At 37.5% G+C, this 27,291-nt stretch overlaps 1 protein-coding gene and 1 pseudogene across 4 annotated transcripts in view; both read left to right on the top strand.

The window, feature by feature from the left end:
- The window catches only part of TBC1D8B (TBC1 domain family member 8B), a 79,957-nt gene that overhangs the window by 41,527 nt on the left and 11,139 nt on the right, over positions 1-27,291 (top strand). For 2 of the 4 annotated variants that reach the window (XM_059910943.1, XM_059910944.1), the window contains exons 8-15: positions 2,954-3,103; positions 3,640-3,790; positions 4,272-4,486; positions 21,324-21,441; positions 22,382-22,667; positions 23,643-23,772; positions 24,311-24,409; positions 27,192-27,260. In XM_059910943.1, the coding sequence (XP_059766926.1) occupies positions 2,954-3,103; positions 3,640-3,790; positions 4,272-4,486; positions 21,324-21,441; positions 22,382-22,667; positions 23,643-23,772; positions 24,311-24,409; positions 27,192-27,260 (1,218 nt within the window). Of the gene's footprint in view, positions 1-2,953; positions 3,104-3,639; positions 3,791-4,271; positions 4,487-21,323; positions 21,442-22,381; positions 22,668-23,642; positions 23,773-24,310; positions 24,410-27,112; positions 27,160-27,191; positions 27,261-27,291 lie in introns of those variants that run through there. The other 2 variants (XM_059910945.1, XM_059910946.1) reach the window with 2 other exon arrangements.
- Positions 18,637-18,951, top strand: LOC132357003 (cytochrome c-like; annotated as a pseudogene).

Below are 27,291 nucleotides of genomic sequence, written 5' to 3' on the forward strand. Positions count from 1 at the left end.
AGTAGTGGTGAGAGTGGGCACCCTTATCTTGTTCCTGATCTTAGAGAGAAAGCTTTCAACCTTTCACCATGGAGTATGATGTTAACTTTGGGCTTGTCATATATGGCCTTTATTATATTGAGGTATGTTTCTTCTATACCCACTTTATTGAGAGTTTTTATTATGAAAGGATGTTGAATATTTGTCAAATAATTTTTCTGCATCTATTGAAATGATCATATGATTTTTACCTTTCATTCTATTAATGTGGTGTATCACATTTTGTTGATTTGTATATTTTGAACCATCCTTGCCTCCCAGGGATAAATCCCAGTTGATCATGGTGTATGATCCTTTTAATGTGCTGTTGAATTCAGTTTGCTAGTATTTTGTTAAGAATTTTTGCATCTGTATGCATCAGGGATTTTGGCCTGTGGTTTTCTTTTCTTGTAGTGTTCCCATCTGGATTTGGTTTCAGGGGACTGCTGGCCTTGTAAAATGAGTTTGGGTGTGTTCCCTCCTATTTAATTTTTTGCAAGAGTTTGAGGATTAGCGTTAGTTCTTCTTTACATGTTTGGTAGATTTTACCCATGACGCCATCTGGTCCAGGGCTTTTTGTTGTTGTTGTTGAGAGGTTTTGTATTAGATTCAGTTTCCTTACATATTATTGGTTGTGTTCAGATTTTCTATGTTTTATGATTAAGTCTTGGTAGATTGTATGTCTCTAGGAATTTGTCCATTTCTTCTGTGTCATCCCATTTGTTGGCATATAATTGGTCAAAGTAATGTCTTATGATCCTTTTAATTTCTGTGTCATCAGGCATAAAGTCTCCTCTTTCATTTCTAATTTTATGTTTGAATCCTCTCTCTTTTTTTCATGGTAAATCTAGCTAAAGGTTTGTCAATTTTGTTTATCTTTTCAAAAAAACCAGCTCTTTGTTGTGTTGATAGTTTATTTCTTTTTATTGCTGAAAAATATTCCATTCTCTGGATATACCAGTGTTTATCCATTCACCTATTGAAGGACACCTTAGTTGCTTCCAGTTTTTGGTAATTATGAATAAAGCTGCTATAAACATTCATGTGCAGGTTTTTGTGTGGACATAAGTTTTCAACTCATTATGGTACATACTTAGGAGCACAGTTGCTGAATCATATGGTAAGACTATGTTTAGCTTTATAAGAAACTGTCATACCATCTCTTAAAGTACTGTATTGCTTTGTATTCCCGCCAGCAATGAATAAGAGTTCTTCTTATTCCACATCCCTAGTAGCACTTGGTGTTATCAGTGTTCTGGATTTTAACAATTTTAATAGATGTGAAATGGTATCTCATTGTTTAAATTTGCAATTACCTAATGACATATGATGTTGAGCATCTTTTCATATGATTGTCGTCTTTATATCTTCTTTGGTGAGGTCTCTGCTTAGATATTTTGCCCACTTTTAAACTTGGTCCTTTATTTTTTTAAACAGTTTCCTTTAGTTCTTTGAATATATATATAATAGCTGCTTTCCATTCCTAATTTTAAAAAATCTAAGAAGTAAGACCCTTCTCGGACATTTTTTTTGTTGATTGCTTTTTTTTTTTTTTTTTTAGTTCCTGTTTGTATTTTTTTTTTAATTAATTAATTAATTAATTTTTGGCTGTGTTGGGTCTTCGTTTCTGTGCAAGGGCTTTCTCTAGTTGCGGCAAGCGGGGGCCACTCTTCATCGCGGTGCGCGGACCTCTCACTATCGTGGCCTCTCTTGTTGTGGAGCACAGGCTCCAGACGCGCAGGCTCAGTAGTTGTGGCTCACGGGCCCAGTTGCTCCGCGGCATGTGGGATCTTCCCAGACCAGGGCCTGAACCCGTGTCCCCTGCATTGGCAGGTGGATTCCTAACCACTGCGCCACCAGGGAAGCCCATGTTTGTATTTTTAAGCATAGCTTCCTCAGATCACCCCCCTGAGTCAGTATAAATCAGTGGTCAGCCAATGATGGGCCAGAAGATTTCCTTAAATGCCTTGAACCAGTAAGTTCTCCATCTTTTGCCAAGAGGATCTTTGTGTGAAGGTATACTTCATACTTTAGGAAGTTTATAAATTAGCCTTAGTTTTCATTTCTTATTTCCAGAGGTGAATGACTGGGGCCTTCTCCTGTCCCATTTCTTTCCTGGGTAGGTTCACAGTCTTGTATACTCATGCATACTTTCAGATCCCCAAGAATATGTTGGAACCTTTCAAAGTTCCCCTATGACCATCTGGTTTTCAAGGTCTTCCTTTTAAATTTTTAGCCAGGCTCTTGTTTGCCCCAAATTGAAATAACAGCCTTAGGCAGCTGTGATATTATCAGAAGATTGCTATGGTTTTCTTGGTATGCCTGGGGGAAAGGACTTTTTACATAGAGCTGAGCTCTGAGTCAAATCAAATATAACAACACCCTAGGAATGGAGATTTTCCAGGTAGCTGCTAGTTTGGTGAAAATATTGACTGTGTTCTGGGGATGGGGCTTTTAATGAAGCTCCAAAAGATCCATTGGCTGTGATAATGCTGACTTTCATGGCTACCATACCTCTGAGCTTGGAAGGGAGGGAGGATGGGAATAACCTCAAGTTAAAACTTCACAGACTGGTGTTCTTACTGAGGTTCATTAGTTTTTTTTGAATCGATACTTTTCAGTTCATTCTGTGCCTTTGGTTAATTTCCAATGTTCTGACCTGTTTTTTTGTTTTTGTTTTTTTAATGTTTTGCCTGTATTTTATTGCCCAAGTAGGGGAATTCATTCACTAAGGTCCTGAGCTTGATGTTCTGGACATTAGTTTGTTGACACCTCTAATTTTGGTGGACAAACAATGTTCTTCTGAGACATTGCTTTAATATTTATTATGTATATAAATTGTGGTTTGTAAATGACAGATAAAACATTAGCACTTTTTCTTTTTGCAGAAACTTTCAGGCATACATTTGGGACAATTATATTCTTTCTTTTTCAGGTTCCTATTAGTTCTGAGTCTGTAGACCCCTCTGATGATATTGAGGTACAATCTTTGATATGTCAGAAAGAATGCAGCAAAACTGTGAACACTGAAGCCTTAATGACAGTATTTCACCCTCAGGATTTGGAGACTCTTAATTCCAAAACGGTAGGAAAACAAAATATTTAAATCTATAGATTGAAACAGTTGATCAAAAATAAAAATCTTAGATCAGACTGAAAACTCTTCTTTTTGAGCTTGAAAAGGTTTTCTAGCAGGTACTACTGTGTGACGTGTTTGGTTCCATTACAAAATAGGACTGTTATCAAGAATTAAGATGAAAGTTGAACCTTGGGTTTTATTTGCATAGATTTCTAACAGTCAATCCTAATTGGGGTGATTGGTGAGAATGATGGTTCAAAGCTTTACCTCCTAGGTGTCATGGTTTTCCCATTTTAATATGAGTTTAGCTAAGAACTAAAATAGTAAATTAAACCTGTTATGCTCCCACGGATTTTAAAGATTTTTGTGATGACAGTGGTCCAGTGTTTAGCCCATCTGTGAATACTGATTTTGACTTTCTATGTTCTTGTTTTCCATAGGTATTGTTTCATGGTGAAGAGAGTTATCGAGTTATTTGAAACTTAATTTCAAATTAAGTTAATTTCTCACCATGTTTAGTTGCTTTGATTTTTTTGTTATAGTTGAAAGAAAAGATGAAGGAACAGTCCTGGAACATCCTGTTTACAGAATGTGGGCGTGGTGTTAGCATGTTTCGGACCAAAAAGACTCAAGATCTGGTTGTAAGAGGGATTCCAGAGACCTTAAGAGGAGAGCTCTGGATGCTTTTTTCAGGTATTACATTTATTCACTTTATTCATTTAACAGACATTAACTATGCCCCTTCTAGGAGTTATGTACTAAGCTAAATAAAAATAATTACAAAGATGGCTAGGACTAAGTCTTATCATGAGTTCAGACTAGTCACAGAGAGTACGGTAGTTATGTGTACTTACCTATATATCCATACATCCATTGTCTGAGCAGATTAGTTTATTAGGCAATAGCTAACTGCAAGGGACGGGGTGGGAATCTCTAGTGTCAGAAGAAATTTAAGGGGAAAAGACAGTTCATGAAAATGTTATTCTTTTGGATAAGATTGCTGTCCTGATGTTATAGATTCTAGTGTGAAGCTTTTCCTTTTATTTGTTTGTACTCAGATAACACTTGAGCATAAAGCTTAATTTAAAAGTAATCCAGTTCTTCATGTATATAGGCAAGTAGTAGCTTTGTTATGTTCCTCTTCTTTTGTATATTAATGTGATCATCTGTACAGGTGCTGTTAACGACATGGCTGCTAATCCTGGCTATTATGCTGAAGTGGTTGAGCAGTCTTTAGGGACCTGCAACTTGGCTACTGAAGAAATTGAACGTGATTTGCGTCGCTCCCTGCCTGAGCATCCAGCCTTTCAGAGTGACACTGGCATATCTGCTCTGAGGCGGGTACTCACTGCTTATGCATTCAGGAATCCCAAAATTGGATACTGCCAGGTATGATTTCATTATGAGCTCCACTGTTATTGTGTTCCAAATGATAAAATCACATCAAATCCAACTCTACTAATAAGGACAGAGATTGGGCTGAGATTGATAGTGGATATTATTAATGTAAGAATGATAGTGGGAATACTTAGAATTGATATTCCATTAATTCATTTTTCTTTTATATTTAACAAATATTTACTGAATTCCTGCTCTGTGAAAGATACTGTGCTAGGTGCTCAAGACTATATAAAGCTGAATAAGATAAGAATCCTGCCCTTAAAAGTATATGGACTGGTAGGTATTAAAACATATTCAAGGACTTCCCTGGTGGTGCAGTAGTTGGGAATCCACCTGCTAGTGCAGGGGACACCGGTTCAATCCCTGGTCTGGGAAGATCCCACATGCCACGGAGCAACTAAGCCTGTGTGCCACAACTACTGAGCCTGCACTCTAGAGCCCATGAGCCACAACTACTGAGGCCGCGAGCCACAACTACTGAAGCCTGTGCACCCTAGAGCCCACACGCCACAACTGCTGAGCCCACACACCACAACTACTGAAGCCCACGCACCTAGAGCCCGTACTCTGCAACAAGAGAAGCCACTGCAGTGAGAAGCACGCGCACCTCAACGAAGAGTAGCCCCCGCTTGCTGCAACTAGAGAAAGCCCATGTGCAGCAACAAAGACCCAACGCAGCCAAAAATAAATAAAAAATTTAAAAACAAAAACAAACAAAAAAGCATATTCATTGGCAAAAGAAAAACAAATGAGACAATTTATTAGAGAAATATTAAGTCTCACCAGGATTTATAATAGGGATAAGTTGGAGGAACAGAGAAGGCTGCATGGAAGAAGTGGCATTTGTAGGTCTTGAAATTGGTGAATTTTAGATGTATGGAGATGGAATGAAATACCATTGTAGGTGAAGGGATCAGTGTAACCAAACACAGAGGTAAATGTGGAATATATGTAGGACCATGTTCTGTCTAGTAGAATTGTAGAGTGAATGAAGTGAAGTAATTGAGGGAAAAAATCAGTAAGGTAGATTGGGATAGGTCAGGAGTTTGAATGTTACTTTGTAGGCAGTGGGGGAATCACTGAAAAAAATCCTTTAGGAGGACACTAAAGGGTATGCTAGACTGCTAACAGAAATAATCTCAAACACAATAGAAGTTTACTTAAAGGAATAAACAGAGGAGAGCAAATATTCAAGTCAGTAGGTAGCTCTCCTCCATGTGATTATTCAGGGATTTAGGCTGACAACAGGCTCTGTCATCTTCAAAACATGGCTTCCAAGGTGCTCTTTCATTGCCATTACTACTCACAGGAAGAGGGGAGAGAGCATGGAGAAACAATTATGGGAAATTTTATTGGCCAGGCCTGGAAGTTGCATACATCACTTCACCCACATTTTATTGGAGGATCTTGGTCTCATGGCCACACCTATTCATAAAGAAGTCTGCAAAATGTAGCGCGGTTGAGCACTCGTACATCCAGATACTATGGAAGAAGGGGAGATTGGGTTAGGGTGGATAGCTAGCACTCTCAGCCACACATTCATTTATGATGGGGTTGAGTACCCATAATGATTACATATCAGTCCGACCTATCCATTGAAACTTATCAATAGGAGGTATTTTTGAAAAGCAATTTAAGTGAGTGGATCATCTGAATGACAAGTATTTAGCATGTGTTAGGATCTCTGAAAGGTAATAAAGAAGCATAATGCTTCTTTTCTCAAAGAGCTTACACTCAGAGAGCCTGTAATGTTATCTATATGTGGTAGTTTAAAGGCAGCTTCAAAGTAGGCAATACTTGATTTTTGACTTCTAAAAAATGAAAGCAAAATTAGAAACATGGAGGGCCAGAGGAAAGTTATTCAGAGTTAGGTAACACTATAAGCAATACCATTCAGGTGAAAATAAGCCTGCCATGGAGATCAGACTGGCTAGGTTTGTGCTGGAATCAAGAAGTGAATAAGTTTGTGTGAGGCAAGATCATGGTGAATCTTTCAAGCTTGGGAGAAGTTTGAATTTAATATGATAAGCAGGTTTTATTGCTTTTGATCAAAAACTCAGGTGAGCCATACTGACTCATGGCTGACTGACTGGCTTTGTTTATCTTTTCTTCCTTCTTCCATCCTTCCCTCCCTTCCTTCCATCTATCTGATCTATCTTCTTCCTTCTTTTCTTCCTTTCCTTTTTTCATTCCTTTTTCCTTTCATCTATCTAGAGATAGAATTCACATACCAGAAACTTCACCCATTAGTGTTTTTTAGTATATTCACAAAGCCATGCAACCATCATCACAGTCTTAACTCCATAACACTTTCATCACCCCAGAAAGAAGCCCCACATCCATTAGTAGTTACTCCCCATTTTTCCCTACTCCCAACCCTAGGCAATCACTAATCTACTTTTCTGTTTCTATGGATTTGCCTATTATGGATATTTTATCTAAATGGAGTGATACAATATGTGGTCTTTTGTGTCTGCCTTATTTCATTTAGCATATTGTTTTCAAGGTTCATCCATGTTGTAGCGTGTATTGGTACAGTACTTCATTCCTTGCTATGGCTGAATAATAGTCCATGGTATGGATATACAACATTTTGTTCAACAATTGGTAGGCATTTTGGGTTGTTTCCACATTTTTGCTATTGTGAATAATGTTGCCATGGATATTCGTATACAACTTTTTGTGTGGATGTGGTTTTTGATTCTTTTGGGTATTTAGCTAGAAGTGGAATTGCTGAGTTATGTGGTAACTTTATGTAACTTTAACATTTTGGGGCAATGCCAAACTATTTTAAAAAGAGACCATACCATTTTACATTCCCACCAGCAATGTGTGTGATGGTTCCAATTTCTCCACATCCTCGGTGACACTTGTTATTATCTCTCTTTTTGATTATAGCCACCCTAGTGAATGTGAAGTGGTATCTCGTTGTGGTTTTGATTTGCATTTCCCTAACATGCTTATTGGCCATTTGTATATCTTCTTAGGAGAAATGTCTATTCAAATCCTTTGCCCATTTTTAAAATTGGATTATTTATCTTATTACTGTTGAGTTGTAATGGTTCTTTATATATTTTGGATACTAATCCTTTATCAGATATAGTATTTGCAAAATTTTTCTCCTGTTCTGTGGATTGTTTTTTCACTTTCTTGATGGTGTTCTTTGAAGCACAGAAGTTTTAATATTTGTTTTTGTATGTTTTTCGTTTGTTGTGTGTGCTTTTGATGTCATATCTAAGAAGCCATTGCCTAATCCAAGGTCAAGAAGATTTAGTCCTATGTTTTCTTCTAAGGGTTTTATAGTTTCAATGCTTAAATTTAGGTTTCTGGACCATTTTGTCTTAGTTTTTGTGTGTGGTGTATGGAAAAGCTTCAGCTTCATTCTTTTACTTGTGGATAGCCAGTTGTCCCAGTGCCATTTGTTGAAAAAAAGCAGTCTTTGACTCATTGAATTGCCTTGGCACCCTTGCTGAAAATCACTTCACTATAAATGTTAGGGTTTATTTCTTGACTCACAATTCTATTCTATTGACTTATGTTTCTGTTCTTATGCCAGTATCACACTGTCTTTTTTACTACAGCTGTGTAGTAAGTTTTGAAATTGGGAACTGTGAGTCCTTTAACTGTTTTTTTTCCCAAAATTGTTTTGGCTTTTTAGGTCTCTTGCATTTCCATATGAATTTTAGGATCTGTTTGTCAATTTCTGGATAAAGAAGAAAAATCCAACTGGAATTTTCTTAGTCATTGCATTGAATCTGTAGATCAACTTGGGGGATATTGTATATTAACAATATTAAGTCTTCTAGTCCATGAACACAGGATGTTTTTCTTTTCCATTTATTTAATTCTTTTAAAATTTCATTCAAGGTTGTTTCATAGTTTCCTATGTGCAAGACTTTACTTCCTTTGTTAATTTTATTTCTAAGTTTTGTATTCTTTTTGACATTACAGTAAATGGAATTGTTTTCTTGATTTTATTTTTGGATTGCTCAATGCCAGTATATAGAAATACAATTGATTTTTGTATATATTGATCTTGTATCCTGCAATCTTGCTAAGCTTATTAGTTCTAGTAGATTTTTTTTGTGGATTCCTTATTTAGAATTTTCTATGTATAAGATCATGGAATCTGAATAGTGATATTTTTTACTTCTTCCATTCCAACCTGGATGCCTTTTTGTCCTTTTTCTTGCCTGATTGACCTGGCTATAACCTTCAGTACAGTGTTGAAGAGAAGTGGTGAGAATGCATATTCTTGTCTTGTTATTTACCTTAAGGGGAAGCAATCAGTCTTTCATCATTAAGTGTGAGGTTAACTGTGGGCGTTTTATAGATTCTTTTTATCATGTTGAGGAATTTCCCTTATATTGCTAGTTTGTTGAGTGTTTTTATCATGAAAGGGTGGTGGATTTTGTTAAGTAATTTTTCTGTGTCTATCGAGATAATCATGTGATTTTTTTCCTTTATTTTAGTAATATCATTGTTGACCTGAAACAAATAGACCACCAGATATTTCTTCAGCAAAGATGGATTTATTCAGGATGAGCAGAGAATTGCAATTTGGGGTCTACAACCATGGCGAGCCATGGGCAAGTCCCCCAATGGCAAGGGGAGGAGAACACTTTTATAGAGAAGAAAAGGAAGTTGGAAGGGCTATAGTAAACTAAGAGTCCATGGCTTTTCATTGGCCTTGCCAGGAAAAAAGAGTCTTTTTTCTGCCTGTTGGTCTCTGCTGTAGTTGCAGGGCACGAGAGCGCCCCCTTCTGGTCTCCCAACTCTTTAATTGAGGTTTCTGTTTGTTAATTTTTTACATTGTGTATTACTTTTGCTGACTTTTTTTTTTAGTTTATTAAAAGTGCATATTTACTGTAATTAATTTAGAACATAAAAATTACATAAAAGAAAGAAAAATCATCTATAATCCCACTACCCAGAAATAACCACCACTAACATTTTTCAGTATTTCCTCTTAGTCTTTCCATGTAATTAAGTGTTCTTCTTAAAAAGAACATAGTTCTTTTCCTAATTTTCTCTATGGCACTCTGTTATACATCATAGTATATTTCATCAAGGCTTGTTTGGGGACATTAAAATTGTATTCTTGCGAATTCCCTGGTGGTCCAGTGGTCAGGACTCTGCACTTTCACTGCTGAGGGCCCGGGTTCAATCCCTGGTCGGAGAACTAAGATCCCACAAGCCACATGTTGTGGCCAAAAAAAAAAAAATTGTATTCTTTATTTTTGTTTTATTTTGTCTCGCTTTGTTTTGTAAAACTACTCTTAACAAAACATCCTTGTGACTAAATCTTTACATACCTCCTTGTATTTTCCTTAGGACAATTTCTTGCAAGAATAATTGCTTTGTCCAAAAAAAAATCTTTCTTAGGCCTCTCATTAACATTAAAAAAAATTGTGATAAAATATACATATTTTAATCATTTTATAAGTAAAAATGCAGTGGCATTAAGTACATTTACAACACTGTGTAGCTATCACCACTGCCTATTTCCAGAACTTTTTCATCATTTCAAGCAAAAACTCTCCACCCATAAAGCAATAACTCCCCATTCCACTTCTCCCAGCCCCTGTTAATCTCTACTCTACCTATTATCTCTATGAATTTGCCTATTATAGGTACCTAATTTAAGTGGAATAATATAATATTTGTCCTTTTTGTGTCTGGCTTTTTTTTTAACATCTTTATTGGAGTATAGTTGCTTTGCAATGTTGTGTTAGTTTCTGCCATATAACAAAGTGAATCAGCTGTATGTACACATATATCCCCATATCCCCTCCCTCTTGCATCTCTATCCCACCCCTCTAGGTGGTCACAAAGCACCGAGCTGATCTCCCTGTGCTATGCAGCTGCTTCCCACTAGCTATCTATTTTACATTTGGTAGTGTATATATGTAATGCTACTCTCTCACTTAGTCCCAGCTTGCCCTTCCCCCTCACCGTGTCCTCAAGTCTATTCTCTAAATCTGCGTCTTTATTCCTGTCCTGCCCCTAGGTTCATCAGAACTGTTTCTTTTTATTTTTGTTTTTTTAGATTCCATATATATGTGTTAGCATTCTGTATTTGTTTTTCTCTTTCTGACTTACTTCACTCTGTATGACAGACTCTAGGTCCATCCACGTCACTACAAATAACTCAATTTCGTTTCCTTTTATGGCTGAGTAATATTCCCTTGTATATATATGCCACATCTTCTTTATCCATTCATCTGTCAATGGGCACTTAAGTTGCTTCCATGTCCTGGCTATTGTAAATAGTGCTGAAGTGAACATTGTGGTACATGACTCTTTGTGAATTATGATTTTCTCAGGGTATATGCCCAGTAGTGAGATAGCTGGGTCGTATGGTAGTTCTATTTTTAGTTTTTTAAGGAACCTCCATACTGTTCACCATAGTGGCTGTATCAATTTACATTCCCACCAACAGTGCGAGAGGGTTCCCTTTTTTCCACACCCTCCCTAGCATTTATTGTTTGTAGATTTTTTTGATGATGGCCACTCTGACTGGTGTGAGGTGATACCTCATTGTAGTTTTGATTTGCATTTCTCTAATGATTAGTGATGTTGAGCATCCTTTCATCTGTTTGTTGGCAATCTGTGTATATTCTTTGGAGAAATGTCTATTTAGGTCTTCTGCCCATTATTGGATTGGGTTGTTTGTTTTTTTGATATTGAGCTGCATGAGCTGCTTGTATATTTTGGAGATTAATCCTTCTCAGTTGCTTCGTTTGCAAATATTTTCTCCCATTCTGAGGGTTGTCTTTTCATCTTATTTATGGTTTCCTTTGCTGTGCAAAAGCTTTTAAGTTTCATTAGGTCCCATTTGTTTATTTATTTTTTTATTTCTCTAGGAGGTGGGTCAAAAAGGATCTTGCTGTGATTTATGTCATAGACTGTTCTGCCTATGCTTTCCTCTAAGTTTTATAGTGTCTGGCCTTACACTTAGGTCTTTAATCTATTTTGAGTTTATTTTTGTGTGTGTGTATGGTGTTACGGAGTGTTTTAATTTCATTCTTTTATATGTAGCTGTCCAGTTTTCCCAGCACCACTTATTGAAGAGGCTGTCTTTTCTCCATTGTACATTCTTGTCTCCTTTATCAAAGATAAGGTGACCATATGTGTGGGGGTTTATCTCTGTGCTTTCTATCCTGTTCCATTGATATATATTTCTGTTTTTGTGCCAGTGCCATACTGTCTTGATTACTGTAGCTTTGTAGTATAGTCTGAAGTCAAGGAGCCTGATTACTCCAGCTCCGTTTTTTGTTCTCAAGATTGCTTTGGCTATTTGGGGTCTTTTGTGTTTCCATACAAATTGTGAAATGGTTTTTCTAGTTCTGTGAAAAGTGCCATTGGTAGTTTGATAGGGATTGCACTGAATCTGTAGATTGCTTTGGGTAGTATAGTCATTTTCACCATATTGATTATTCCAATCCAAGAACATGGTATATCTCTCCATCTGTTTGTATCATCTTTAATTTCTTTCATCAGTGTCATAGTTTTCTGCATACAGGTCTTTTGTCTCCTTAGGTAGGTTTATTCCTAGGTATTTTATTTTTTTTGTTGCAGTGGTGAATGGGAGTGTTTCCTTAATTTCTCTTTCTGGTCTTTCGTTGTTAGTGTATAGGAATGCAAGAGATTTCTGTGCATAAATTTTGTATCCTGCAACTTTACCAAATTCATTGATTAGCTCTAGTAGTTTTCTGGTGGCATCTTTAGGATTCTCTATGTATAGTATCACGTCATCTGCAAACAGTGACAGTTTTACTTCTTTTCCGATTTGGATTCCTTTTATTTATTTTTCTTCTCTGATTGCTGTGGCTAAAACTTCCAAAACTATGTTGAATAATAGTGGTGAGAGTGGGCAGCCTTGTCTTTTTCCTGATCTTAGTGGAAATGGTTTCACTTTTTCACCATTGAGAATGATGTTGGCTGTGGGTTTGTCATATATGGCCTTTATTATGTTGAGGTATGTTCCCTCTGTGCCTACTTTCTGGAGGGTTTTTATCATAAATGGGTGTTGAATTTTGTCGAAAGCTTTTTCTGCATCTATTGAGATTATCATATGGTTTTTATCCTTCCATTTGTTAATATGATGTATCACATTGATTGATTTGCATATATTGAAGAATCCTTGCATTCCTGGGATAAACCCCACTTGATCATGGTGTATGATCCTTTTAGTGTGCTGTTGGATTCTGTTTACTAGTATTCTGTTGAGGATTTTTGCATCTCTATTCATCAGTGATATTGGCCGTAGTTTTCCTTTTTCGTGACATCTTTGTCTGGTTTTGGTGTCAGGGTGATAGTGACCTCATAGAATGAGTTTGGGAATGTTCCTCCCTCTGCAATATTTTGGAAGAGTTTGAGAAGGATAGGTGTTAGCTCTTCTGTAAATGTTTGATAGAATTCACCTGTGAATCCATCTGGTCCTGGGCTTTTGTTTGTTGGAAGATTTTTTTAAAATTAATTAATTAATTTTTTTTGGCTGCATTGGGTCTTCGTTGCCGTGCACGGGCTTTCTCTAGTTGCGGTGAGTGGGGGCTACTCTTTGTTGCGGTGCGCGGGCTTCTCATTGCGGTGACTTCTCTTGTTACCGAGCACGGGCTGTAGGCACGCAGGCTCAGTAGTCGTGGCGCACGGGCTCTAGGCACGCAGGCTCAGTAGTTGTGGCGCACGGGCTCTAGAGCACAGGCTCAATAGTTGTGGTGCACGGGCTTAGTTGCTCCGCAGCATGTGGTATCTTCCCAGACCAGGGCTCGAACCTGTGTCCCCTGCATTGGCAGGCAGATTCTTAACCACTGCGCCACCAGGGAAGTCCTGTTGGAAGATTTTTAATCACAGTTTCAATTTCAGTGCTTGTGATTGGTCTGTTTATATTTTCTGTTTCTTCCTGGTTCAGTCTTGGAAGGTTGTGCTTTTCTAAGAATTTGTCCATTTCTTCCAGGTTGTCCATTTTATTGGCATATAGCTGCTTGTAGTAATCTCTCATGATCCTTTGTATTTCTGCAGGGTCAGTTGTTACTTCTCCTTTTTCATTTCTATTTCTGTTGATTTGAATCCTTTCCCTTTTTTCTTGATGAGTCTGGCTAATGGTTTATCAATTTTGTTTATCTTCTCAAAGAACCAGCTTTTAGTTTTATTGATCTTTGCTATTGTGCCCTTCATTTCTTTTTCATTTATTTCTGATCTGATTTTTATGATTTCTTTCCTTCTGCTAACTTTGGGGTTTTTTTGTTCTTCTTACTCTAATTGAGATTTTTCTTGTTTCTTGACGTAGGACTGTATTGCTATAGACTTCACTCTTAGAACTGCTTTTGCTGCATTCCATAGGTTTTCGGTCATCATGTTTTCATCGTCATTTGTTCTTAGGTATTTTTTGATTTCCTCTTTGATTTCTTCAGTGATCGCTTGGTTATTTAGTAGTGTATTGTTTAGCTTCCATGTGTTTGTATTTTTTACAGTTTTTTCCCTGTAATTTATATCTAGTCTCATCGCGTTGTGGTCGGAAAATATACTTGATACGATTTCAATTTTCTTAAATTTACCAAGGCTTGATTTGTGACCCAAGATATGACCTATCCTGGAGGATGTTCCATGAGCACTTGAGAAGAAAGTGTATTCTGTTGTTTTTGGATGGAATGTCCTATAAATATCAATTAAGTCCATCTTCTTTAATGTATCATTTAAAGCTTGTGTTTATTTATTTTCATTTTGGATGATCTGTCTATTGGTGAAAGTGGGGTGTTGAAGTCCCCTACTATTACTGTGTTACTGTCAATTTCCCCTTTTATGGCTGTTAGCATTTGCCTTATGTATTGAGGTGCTCCTATGTTGGATGCATAGATATTTACAATTGTTCTATCTTCCTCTTGGATTGATCCCTTGATCATTATGTAGTATCCTTCTTTGTCTCTTATAATAGTCTTTATTTTAAAGTCTATTTTGTCTGATATGAGAATTGCTACTCCAGCTTTCTTTTGATTTCCATTTGCATGGAATATCTTTTTCCATACCCTCACTTTCAGTCTGTATGTTTCCCTAGGTCTGAAGTGGGTCTCTTGTAGACAGCATATGTATGGGTCTTGGTTTTGTATCCTTTCAGCCAGTCTGTGTCTTTTGGTTGGAGCATTTAATCCATTTACATTTAAGGTAATTATCGATATGTATGTTTCTGTTACCATTATCTTAATTGTTTTGGGTTTGTTATTGTAGGTCTTTTCCTTCTCTTGTGTTTCCTGCCTAGAGAAGTTCCTTTTGCATTTGTTGTAAAGCTGGTTTGGTGCTGCTGAATTCTCTTAGCTTTTGCTTGTCTGTGCACTTAGTATGATTTAGGGAGCCTCCCTCCCTATGGGTGGGGTTGTGTTCCTATCTTGCTGGTTGTTTGGCATGGGGCGTCCAGCACTAGAGCTTGCCGCCCATTGGGTGGAGCTGAGTCTAAGCATTGAGACAGAGATCTCTGGGAGAGCTCTCGCCAATTGATGTTAGGTGTGTTCAGGAGGTCTCTGGTGGTCTGATGTCCTGAACTCGGCTCTCCCACCTCAGGGGCTCAGGCCTGTCAGCCGGCCGGAGCACCAAGACCCTGTCAGCCAAATGGCTCAGAAGAGAAGGGAGAAAAAAAAGAAAGAGCAGTAAAATAAAGTAAAATAAAGTTATTAAAATAAAAAATCTTTAAAAATATTATTAAAATTAAAAGAATTTTAAAAGTAATTAAAAAAAGAGAAGAGAGCAACCAAACCAATAAACAAATTCACCAATGATAACAAGCGCTAAAAACTATACTAAGATAAACATAAAAATCAAACTAGTCAGTCACATACAGCAAACCCCAAGTCTACAGTTGCTCCCAAAGTCCACCACCTCAATTTTGTGATGATTCCTTGTCTATTCAGGTATTCCACAGATGCAGGGTACATCAAGTTGACTGTGGAGATTTAATCCGCTGCTCCTGAGGCTGCTGGGAGAGATTTCCCTTTCTCTTCTTTGTTCACACAGCTCCTGGGGTTCAGCTTTGGATTTGGCCCCGCCTCTGCATGTAGGTCACCTGAGGGCATCTGTTCTTCGCCCAGACAGGACAGGGTTAAAGGAGCAGCTGATGCAGGGCTCTGGCTCACTCAGGCTGGGGGGAGGGAGGGGTACGGAATACGGGGCAAGCGTGCAGCAGCAGAGGCCGGTGTGTATTCTCCCGGGGAAGTTGTCCCTGGATCACGGGACCCTGGCAGTGGCGGGCTGCACAGGCTCCCAGGAGGGCAGGTGTGGATAGTGACCTGTGCTCGCACACAGGCTTCTTGGTGGCTGCAGCAGCAGCCTTAGCATTTCATGCCCGTCTCTGGTGTCTGCGCTGATAGCCGTGGCTCGTGCCCGTCTCTGAAGCTCATTTAGGTGGGGCTCTGAATCTCCTCTTGCACACCCCGAAACAATGGTCTCTTGCCTGTTCAGCAGCTCCAGACTTTTTCCTGGACTCCCTCCCGGCTAGCCGTGGCGCACTAGCCCCCTTCAGGCTGTGTTCACGCAGCCAACCCCAGTCCTCTCCCTGGGATCTGACCTCCGAAGCCCGAGCCTCAGCTCCCAGCCCCCACCTGCCCCGGCGGGTGAGCAGACAAGCCTCTCAGGCTGGTGAGTGCTGGTCAGCACCGGTCCTCTGTGCAGGAATCTCTCCGCTTTGCCCTCTGCTCCCCTGTTGCTGCACTCTCCTCCGTGGCTCCGAAGCTTCGCCCCCGCCACCCACCCCGTTTCCACCAGTGAAGGGGCTTCCTAGTGTGTGGAAACTTTTCCTCCTTCACAGCTCCCTCCCAGAGGTGCAGGTTCCATCCCTATTCTTTTGTCTCTGTTTTTTCTTTTTTCTTTTGCCCTACCCAGGTTCGTGGGGAGTTTCTTGCCTTTTGGGAAGTCTGAGGTCTTCTGCCAGCGTTCAGCAGGTGTTCTGTAAGAGTTGTTCCACATGTAGATGTATTTTTGATGTATTTGTAGGGAGGAAGGTGATTTCCACGTCTTACTCCTCCGCCATCTTGAAGGTCCTCCCCTTGTTGACTTTCCTGTTTTACCACTCTTGTATCCCTGGGATAAATCTTACTGGGTCATGATGTGTAATCCTTTTTATATGTTATTGGGTTCAGTTTTCTAGTATTTTGTTAGGGATTTTTGCATTTATATTCATAAAATGTATTGATAATCGTTTTCTTGTGATGTCTTTGTCTGGTTTTAGTGTCAGGATGTCAAAGAATGAGCTAGGTAGTGTTTCTTCCACGCCTATTTTTTGAAGAGTTAATGAAGGATTGGTGTTAATTCTTTAAATTGTGGTAGAATTGGCCAGTGAAGCCATCTGTTTCTAGAGTTTTCTTTGCAGAAAGTTTTTTCATTATTAATTCAGTCTCTTTACTTATAATAAGTATTTTCAGATTTTTCTGTTTCTTCTTGAGTTGGTCTTGGTGGTTTTTCTAGGAAATTGTCCATTTTATCTAGGTTGTCTAGTTTGTTAGCATACAGTTGTTCATTGTATTCCCTTATGATCCTTTTTATTTTTGTTAAGGTTGGTAGTAATGTTCTCTATTTCCTGATTTTAATTTGAGTCTCTCTCTCTTTCTCTCTCTCTCTCTGTCTCTCTGTATCTTTCTTTTTTTTTTTGGTTAGACTACTTACAGGTGTTTCAGGTTTTTTAATCTTTTCAAAGAACCAACTTTTGATTTTGTTGAGTTTTCCATATTTTTTTTCTATTCTCTATCACTTCCTGTTTGTGCAGAGACTCAAGATTAGCCAGAGGTAAGAGCTTAGGGCTTTTTCTGTTCTTTCATGAGCATGCATACAGCTCTGGGCAGGCATGAAGCCATATCATGCACTTTGCCTTCTAGATTCCCAGGAATAAGTTAGAGCGTTCCAAAGCCCCTTTTGGATATCCCATTCCCCAGCTTTTCATTTTAACCCTTTATTAGCCTATTGTTTGGCCCAGTTGTTATCCACTGCCTCAGGCAGCCGCATGTTCAACAACTGCTTCTGATTTTTTCAAGGAAAATTTTTCAAGGAAAGGCTGTTTGCCTTGGGTGAGCTCTGTGTCAGGTCAAATAAAGACAGCCTTATGAGTGCGGTTTTCCAGGGAATGACCAGACGGGTCAAATAATGACAGTTCTCTGGGAATGGGACTTTGAAGGCGCTCCAGCCCCCTTCTGTTCCCTACCATGGCTGCTAGGTGCTGCTTTTCACCATGATTGCTGAATGTTGGTTTTTCAGGCTCTGTAAAGCTGAGGAGGAATGGAACTTGGATGATTTAAAATGCCACAGAGCTCACTGTTTTTACTGAGATTCAACCATTTTATTAAGTAAAGGCTTCCTGAATTGCTGTAAGCTTTTGGTGCATTTTCAGAGTTCTGAAAATTTGATTTTGATGATTTTTGCTAGTGTTCTTGTTGCTTTTATAGAGGAAAGCATTTTCGGAGAGCCTTACTCTGCCATTTTCACTGATGCTCCTCCCATTATGGCTTCATGAACAGGAAAATGATGGAGTAAAAACTAAACTTGAAGTCAAATATTGTACCAAATCTGACAAAGGATTGACATACTTAATATACAAACCTATAAGAAAAGTGTTGAATTATAAAAATGAGCAACAGACATGAAAAGATGAATCACAGAAAAAAATACAGATTGATAATAAAGTTTAAAAAAGGAAGTTCAATATCAAAGAAACTCAAATTCAAACCATGAGATACCATTTTCACTATCAAATCAGCAAAGACAATTTTAATTATTACAATTCTTAGTATTGGCAAAGGAGCAGTGAAGTAAACATTCAAATGCTATAGGTCAGAAATACAAATTGGTACAGTCTTTCCGGAGTACAATTTGGCAGTAATATCAAGTCGTTTAAAAATAATATTCAGGGGAACCTCTTAGTTGTGCACAAAGAAAGAATGATTTAAAAATGGGTGATGTTGACATGCCACGGAGCAGCTGGGCCCGTGAGCCACAACTGCTGAGCCTGCGCGTCTGGAGCCTGTGCTCCGCAACAAGAGAGGCTGCGATGGTGAGAGTCCCACGCACCGCGATAAGGAGTGGCCCCCGCTTGCCACAGCTGGAGGAAGCCCTCGCACAGAAACGAAGACCCAACACAGCCAAAAATAAATAAATTAAAAATGGGTGATGTTGAGAAGGGCAAGATTTTTGTTCAGAAGTGTGCCCAGTGCCATACTGTGGAACAGGGAGGCAAGCACAAGACTGGGCCAAATCTCCATGGTCTGTTTGGGTGAAAGACAGGTCAGACTTTCAGAGTCTCTTACACAGATGCCAACAAGAACAAAAGCATCACCTGGGGAGAGGAGATGCTGATGGAGTATTTGGGGAATCCCAAGAAGTACATCCCTGGAACAAAAATGATCTTCACTGGGTTTAAGAAGAAGAGAGAAAGGGCAGACTTGATAGCTTATCTCAAAAAAGCTACTAATGAGTAATAGTTGACCACTGCCATATTTATTACGAAACAAATGTCTCATGATTTTTTATGTGTACCATATTTAAATTGATCTCATACACTGCAATTCAGATCATGAATGGCTGAGGTAATATTTCTGTCCTGATTTAAATAAGATTGGTTTGTGGCTAAATGAATATGGTCAGCTTGGACTTCCCTGGAGGCACAGTGGTTAAGAATCTGCCTGCCAATGCAGGGGACACGGGTTTGGGCCCTGATCCGGGAAGATCCCACATGCCGTGGAGCAACTAAGACCGTGCGCCACAACTACTGAGCCTGCGCTCTAGAGCCCGTGAGCCACAACTACTGAGCCCATGCACCACAACTGCTGAAGCCCACACACCTAGAGCCCATGCTCTGCAGCAAGAGAAGCCACCGCAATGAGAAGCCTCTGCACCGTAATGAAAAGTAGCCCTCGCTTGCCGCAACCAGAGGAAGCCTGCATGCAGCAACAAAGACCCAACACAGCCAAAAATAAATAAATAAATAAAATTTAAAAAAATAAATTGCTGTTTAAAACAAATATATATATATATATATATATATATATATATATATATATATATATGTACCTTAATGGCATGTTGATTATTTAAAAAAAAAAAGAATATGGTCAGCTTTTTGAATTTTGATAGTAATTCTGGTTCAACAAGTACTATCACTCTTTTCCCCTTCTAAAGAGATGATTAAACTTGAATAAGAAACGTTAAACTTTTCAGGGGTATGGTGAATGCCTTCTCAAACCCTATAGGAGATTGGTTTTATATTTAGATTTCTATAACTGGTTATATTAATATATTTAAATATTGAGAAGATCTCTTCACTGTCTCATAGAACAGCAAGATTCACCTGTGTTTCAAGTTGTGTTCATTCGCCTGTTAAGGCAAGAGCTGAAGATACACTGGCAATGTCCACTTTCTCTTTTTGGTCTTAACTATGTCAATTTAATTAAAATTCTCTGTCTATCTAAAATATTGCCTTTTACTTAATGAAAGGCATTTTAGTGTGGTTTATGTATAGTATCAGATAAAGAATATTTAGTACTAATTACACACACACACACAAATAATATTCATTGACCAAATAATTTAATTTCTATGTATCTTTACTGAGAAAATAGTAAACCACTTGGATGAAGATTTATATACAGAGATATTCACTGCAGTGTTATATATAATAGTGAAGAGTTGAAATCAACCTAAATGTTCAATAATAGTAGAATAGCTAAATAATTTATAGTATATTCAACTTAATAGATTTTTTACAGTCATTAAAAATACTGTTTTAGAAGACTTATTTAATGGCATTGAAAATGTATAATATAATGCTAAGTGAAAAATCAAACTTTAATATACAGTTTGGTCTAAATTTTAGAAGGGGAAAAAGGAAGGAAATACAAACACAAAGAAGTACATCAGCTTGTTAACGGTGGTGATCTCTGGGTAGGTAGGGTACAGGAGATTTAATTTTCTTCACACCTTTCCATTCTTCTCAGATTCTATACATTAAGGGTTTATTATCTTTATAATAAGGGCTATGGCCAAATGTTATATAAAAGTAGTGATCTGACATTTGTATGGAAGATAGATTAGAAGAAGGAGAAAGTTAGGGTGGTAGTGGGAATGGAGAGGATAAATAAAATCTAAAAGACATTTTAGGAATTCCCTGGCAGTCCAGTGGTTAGGGCTCTGCACTCCCACTGCAGGGAGCACAGGTTCAATCCCTGGTCAGGGAACTAAGATCCTGCATGCTGCGTGGTGCGGCCAAATAAATAAATAAATAAAAATAAAAATAAAAGACATTTTATAAGAAGAAACTCTAGGATGTGAAGACAAATTGGATGTGGCAGATAAAGTGTTTCTAGCGTGATCAAAATTAAGGTAGCAAAGAAGAGAATCCTATTTAATAGAGGAAAGAAGATTTAGTTTCAGACACAATTGAGGATGATTGACATCTAAGGGATGTTCTCCTGTAGGTAGTTGAAAATACAGATGAAGTTTGTTTCTCCAATGTTAGTATGTCCTTCAAAGTATGTAGTGTTTTTTTTAAGACTTGCGATAATTAATATTTTTTACTCCTTGAAATTAGTCTCAATTTAGAGAGGTTTTACTTATTGTGTGCTATGTCCATGATATTACTGCTTCATTTTCCTTGAATGTACCGTGTAAAATAACTGATTAGCAAACGTTAGTCTGACTTCACCTTGTTTTGCTTTGGACTGGCTCAGAGTTCCCATGTTTCCATTATGATTACTCTCATAGTTGTTGTTATTGCTGAAAATTACTATGTGTGAAGAAGAAATGTAATTATTACCCCAACAATATTTATTTTTTATTTTTCTATGAATTTTAGGCAATGAACATTTTGACTTCAGTGTTGCTTCTGTATGCAAAAGAGGAAGAAGCTTTTTGGCTTCTGGTTGCTGTATGTGAACGAATGTTACCTGATTATTTTAATCGTCGAATCATTGGTAAAAAACAAAACACATATACATATACGAACACATATTTCTTTTCTAAACAATTTATAGGCCTCTTGTCTATCCAGTTACCTATCAAATGGAAGAACTGATCAATTAAGTTGCAAAATTTACAAAATGCAAGCAATATCAAAATGTCACATTCACTGACATGCTCAAGAGAAGAGCTTTTTGCACTGAACGTGATTGGAAAAACGTATTATTTAATATGTTGCTTTTTAAAAATAAAGTGCCTGGTCTGTTTCCTTATAAAATAGAAGTTTTAAGTTTACTATCTCTGTATTGCTAAAACAGTGGTGATCTGAAGCATCTGGAGCTACTGGAAAAATTTTAATAGTTTCTTGATGAGAGAGAGATTTTAATCAGCTTAAAATCTCCACATTTTTATGAATTGTAAAGATATATGCAAGCTTTGAAAGAAGGATCAAGTTCTTAGTTTGTTAATTATATAATATTTTCTTCAGTCATCAAATATTTATAGATCCATTATCCCCTACCTTAAAACCATAGATGGTCTCCTTTGTACCCTCATAAGCCTTTGGTGTCATGGCTAGGTCGTTGATTGTATTGTCTTGTGTTATAGTTATTTGTCTATTTATCGCAAGTTCTATTAGAGATTAAACGCTTTGAAGATGAGACCATTTAATTAATTGGTGTATCTCTTATAGTACCTATTACAGGTTTCTGCACATAATAAAGATTCCATAAATAACGGTTCAAATGAATATGAATTGAGTTTCTCAAGTGCTTCTTGATGCATGATACTGCTAGCAGATAAAGAGATGCGTGAAATATAGAAAAGGCACTGAAGAAATTCATAATTTAAGGAAGAGAAATGAGATATATCAGCCTACTAATAGAAGTGGGAAGGTATTGGAAACAAGTCCTTTTGAAAGGTGTTCATTTTAAAATTTCTTTTTATGTTCTCCAGGTGCCTTGGTGGATCAGGCAGTCTTTGAAGAACTTATCAGAGATCACCTTCCCCAGCTGACTGAACATATGACTGATATGACATTCTTTTCCTCAGTTTCTCTCTCATGGTTCCTCACACTTTTTATTAGTGTGCTACCTATTGAAAGTGCAGTGAATGTGGTGGACTGTTTCTTCTATGATGGAATAAAGGCCATTTTACAACTGGGATTGGCAATACTTGACTATAATTTAGACAAACTTCTGGCATGTAAAGATGATGCTGAAGCCGTGACAGCTTTAAACAGGTACTGTGAGAATCATAACATTTAAATCTGGAGAGCCCCTTAGAGCTTATGTTGTTCAAACCCCTTATTTTATAGATGAGGAAACTGAGCCCTAGAAACTTTAAATAATTTGCCCAAAGTCACAAAGCTGGTTGAATGAAAACGCTAGGCCTAAAGTCCACTCCTCTGTTTCTAAATAGAATATAACAAAAGTAAGTCAGTTCACTTTGAAGTAAACCACTAGGTTATATAAACATTTACACTAACATCTAATATGGTTGATTCAGTATGCTGGGACTTTCATAGTCCCAGTTCGAGCTATAAAGTGTGTAAGAGTAATTTGAGGGGGGGAAAGGTGGTTGATAATATTAAATATCCAGTGGGGGGAAATTGTTCTGGTTTTCAAGTGTTTTCAAGTGGTTTCAATCAGGTAAGCTGAGCTTTATTTTCCTGGTGCCTTTTCTGTGAATTCTATTTTGTATTGAAACACATGTGTGTGTGGGGTGTGTGTGTGTGTGTGTGTGTGTGTGTGTGTGTATACACTGTATATGTTAAATGAATGAATATATGAATATTTGGGTAACTTGTAATGGTGCATCAAATCCCATTTATGTACAGAATAAAGTATAAACACCTCACTCTGGTATTTAGAACTCTCAATGTTAAGGCCTCAATGTATCTTTCTTAAATTATTTCTCCTCACGTGCCTCTACATACCCTATATTCCACCCTTACTGGGCCATGTGGTATTTTCTGAGAACTCTGAGCCTATCTGCTTCCCCATGCTCTCCTCCCCACCTCTGAAGTCATTTCATCACCATCCCATTTCCCAGTCCCATGTCCTCCTAATTCCCAACCATCTTCAAATTCTACTCCCTCATAAGACTGTCTCTTGTCCTCTTGGTAGAAATTAATCTCGAACTAGGGAGAAATGAGCTGTCATTTTCTCTGCATTTTACTTCTACTGATTCTTGTATTACTGTCACTTTTGGATAGGTTCTTTGACAATGTCACTAATAAGGATAGCCCGTTGCCTTCAAGTGTGCAGCAGGGTTCAAATGTAAGTGATGAAAAAAGCAGTCATATTAGAGTGGATATTACAGATTTGATTAGAGAGTCAAATGAGGTAAGTTTTTCTTATACCATAAATATAATTACATAGCATATTTAACATTATAGATACTATACTTATATCTCTAGTGGTATATTAAGAGTAAGATAATAATACAAGTAAAGATGTGGTAATGTAAAATCTGACTTCACTTTAAAAATGAGTTCTATGAACTGTTCCTACGTTATATCGCCTCCTCTGCTTCAGTTTGCTTTTCATTAAATGAAACTATTCACATAGTTTTACAAATAATGACCACTTTTAAATATCTATCACTGCATAAAAAGCTGAAAAATATTCTCTTCTTAGAGACTAAGAATTTTACCAGTGTTCTTGTACTTAGTCTAGACCCATAGTAGATGGAATCCTCTCCTGTGAATATACAGAAAAACTGAAACGTGGGAGGTGAAAATTTGCATAATCACTGAACAAGTTGGGAAAATAGCTAGGAATAAAACCAAGGCCTCTGAGAATAGAATCTGATGAAATTCAATTGTAAGAGAAGTGGATATTTATTATGAATGAGTATCCACTGAAATCATATTTCTTGCAGAAATATGGGAATATTCGCTGTGAAGATATATACAGCATGCGCTGTCGAAATAGGTTGTATGTGATACAGACCCTAGAGGAAACAACAAAGCAGAATGTGGTGAGTATCCACCCAATGAGGGAAAACCAACTGGAGTAACATTTTTTTCCTGAACTTCATTTAAAAAATTATCATTTCATGTGAAGAAAATAAAATAACTATACATTTGAGCTAGATTCTTGCCACAGCTTAGCTTACTGTAAATTTTTTGAGAGGAAATAAGTTATTTTTTTCTGGTTGAAACATATTGGTTTCTCCTACATGTTTTGTGTTATGTGACCTTTAATATTGAATGCTATGATGTAGGCATTTAAGCATAACATATTTGTGATGTGCTTCATCAATAAGAACAGCTGACCTACATAGTAGTCTAGGCTGCTAATATGTATTATTATCCTTGGATACCCAAGATAAAGTGAAAAAGGAATAAACAGTGTATTTTAAGTACTCCTTTTTAGTATTTGGATGACTACATTAGAAGCTGTTAATATTGGTTGCTTCTGGTGAGTGGGATTAATAGATTTCTGGTTGGAAGAGAGAGTGTTTTACTTTGCTGTATGAATCGTTCTGTGCTGTTTGAGCTTTTATCATGAGCATGTATTGTTTTTGTAAACCTACTTGCTTAAAGGTTAAGTCCTCAGAGATACAAATCTGGGAAATTTAACATTTCTGAATACGTGCTCATTGTGAATAATTCAAACATTATAGAAATGTAAAAAAGTAGAAGTTTCCTACCCCAGGAGTAACCAACATTAAAATGATTTGGGGGCTTCCCTGGTGGCGCAGTGGTTGAGAATCTGCCTGCCAATGCAGGGGACGTTGTTTTTTGTTTTTGTTTTTTTAATTAATTTATTTACTTAGTTTTGGCTGCGTTGGATGTTTGTTGCTGCACGTGGGCTTTCTCTAGTTGCTTCGAGCAGGGGCTACTCTTTGTTGTGATGCGCAGGCTTCTCACTGCAGTGGCTTCTCTTGTTGCAGAGCATGGGCTCTAGGTGAGTGGGCTTCAGTAGTTGTGGCTCACAGGCTTTAGGGCGCAGGCTCAGTAGTTGTGGCGCATGGGCTTAGTTGCTCTGCAGCATGTGGGATCTTCCCAGACCAGGGCTCGAACCCGTGTCCCCTGCCTTAGCAGGCAGATTCTTAACCACTGCGCCACCAGGGAAGCCCCACACTGTTTTAATTATTGTGGCTTTATAGTCCATTTTGAAATCTGGTAAGGCTTTTAAAATTCCTTTTTAATATCCATTTTAATGATGTCTTTTAAAATGTCCTTTAGTAAGCATTTATTGTTTTCATCATATAGATCTTACACATTTCTTGTTGGGTTTGTCTACTCCTATATATTTTATGGTTTTGTTACTAATATGAATGAGATCTTTTTTCCTTTATATTTTCTAATTTGTTTATTATAGTATATGTAAAAGCTATTGATTTGCACATGTTGCTTTTTTAAGTAGCTGTGTTACTGACTCTCATTAATTCTAATTTTTTTCAGTTGAATTTCTGAATAGACAAGCATATCATTTCTAGTCTTAGAGTTTTGGCCCTTCCTAATATATATACCTCTTTTCAGTTTTTTTGTGTTATTGTAGTGGGTAGGACCTCCAGAGAAGTATTAAATAATAGCAGTGGAAGCAGTCTTCCTTGTCTCATTCTGGAATTTAATAGAAATGCCTCTAGTATTTTATTGTTAAGTATGATATTTGCTGTTGATTTTTGACGGATGCCTTTCATCAAATTAAGGAGTTTCATTCAGTTTCTAGGTTAAGGGATTTGGGACATTTAAAAAATCTATATTGAATGCTAACTTTGATCAAATAACTTTTCAGTATCTTGAGGTTATATTTATTAATGTAGTAAAGTACATTAAAGAATTCCTAATATTAGACTTCTGTTGGATTCTTGAAATGAGTCCTATTTGTTCGTGTTGTATTATTCTTTTAATATTCTGCTTTGATAATTTTCCTAAATAGTTTAGCCTGGTTCTTTTTTTTTTTTATCCATTTTAATTTTTATTTATTTATTTATTTATTTATGGCTGTGTTGGGTCTTCGTTTTCGTGCGAGAGCTTTCTCTAGTTGCGGCGAGCGGGGGCCACTCTTCATCGCAGTGCGCGGGCCTCTCACTATCGCGGCCTCTCTTGTTGCGGAACACAGGCTCCAGACGCGCAGGCTCAGTAGTTGTGGCTCATGGGCCCAGTTGCTCTGCGGCATGTGGGATCTTCCCAGACCAGGGCCCGAACCCGTGTCCCCTGCATTAGCAGGCAGACTCTCAACCACTACGCCACCAGGGAAGCCCTAGCCTGGTTCTTGATATCTGTGTTAAAGTGACTTTGGCTTACAGTGTGTGTGTGCTAACTTTAGTTTTCATATTAGAATTGTGCTCATGTCATAGAATGGATTTTGGAACAAATCATATTTTTCTATGCTCTGGGATAGATTACGTTTTTTGGCACAGAGAGGGAATGTACATCTCCCAGTGCCTTTGAAGTGTTTAATGACAACCCCATGTGGTGACTTGACAGATTGCTTATATAGCAAGACAGGAATATATGGAAAAAACCATAGAATATTGTTGCTTATATTTATAGACATTCAGTGGCTGTCCTTTGGCAGTTATCTCTGGATATGAAGAGATGAAGGTCAAATTACATATCAGGGTAGAATTGAGCTGTAGTCTATGTACAACTTTTTAAAAGGGCAAAATAGGTACATTTACCTTTGTTATTGCTTTAAAAAGTTAAAAAAATATATTTTATTCTGGCAGAGGGAGATTTCTAAATGGATTCAAAGAGAATTTCTATGCTGAAGTGTTAAATTCTAAATTGCTTTTAATCCTTTTAAAGTTGCGTGTTGTATCACAAGATGTGAAATTGAGCCTTCATGAATTGGATGAACTTTATGTCATCTTTAAGGTACTGTTTCCCTTCTTTAAATGAAAAATAA

Source organism: Balaenoptera ricei, chromosome X (genome assembly GCF_028023285.1).
Source record: "Balaenoptera ricei isolate mBalRic1 chromosome X, mBalRic1.hap2, whole genome shotgun sequence".
NCBI classification, from domain to species: Eukaryota; Metazoa; Chordata; class Mammalia; order Artiodactyla; family Balaenopteridae; genus Balaenoptera; species Balaenoptera ricei.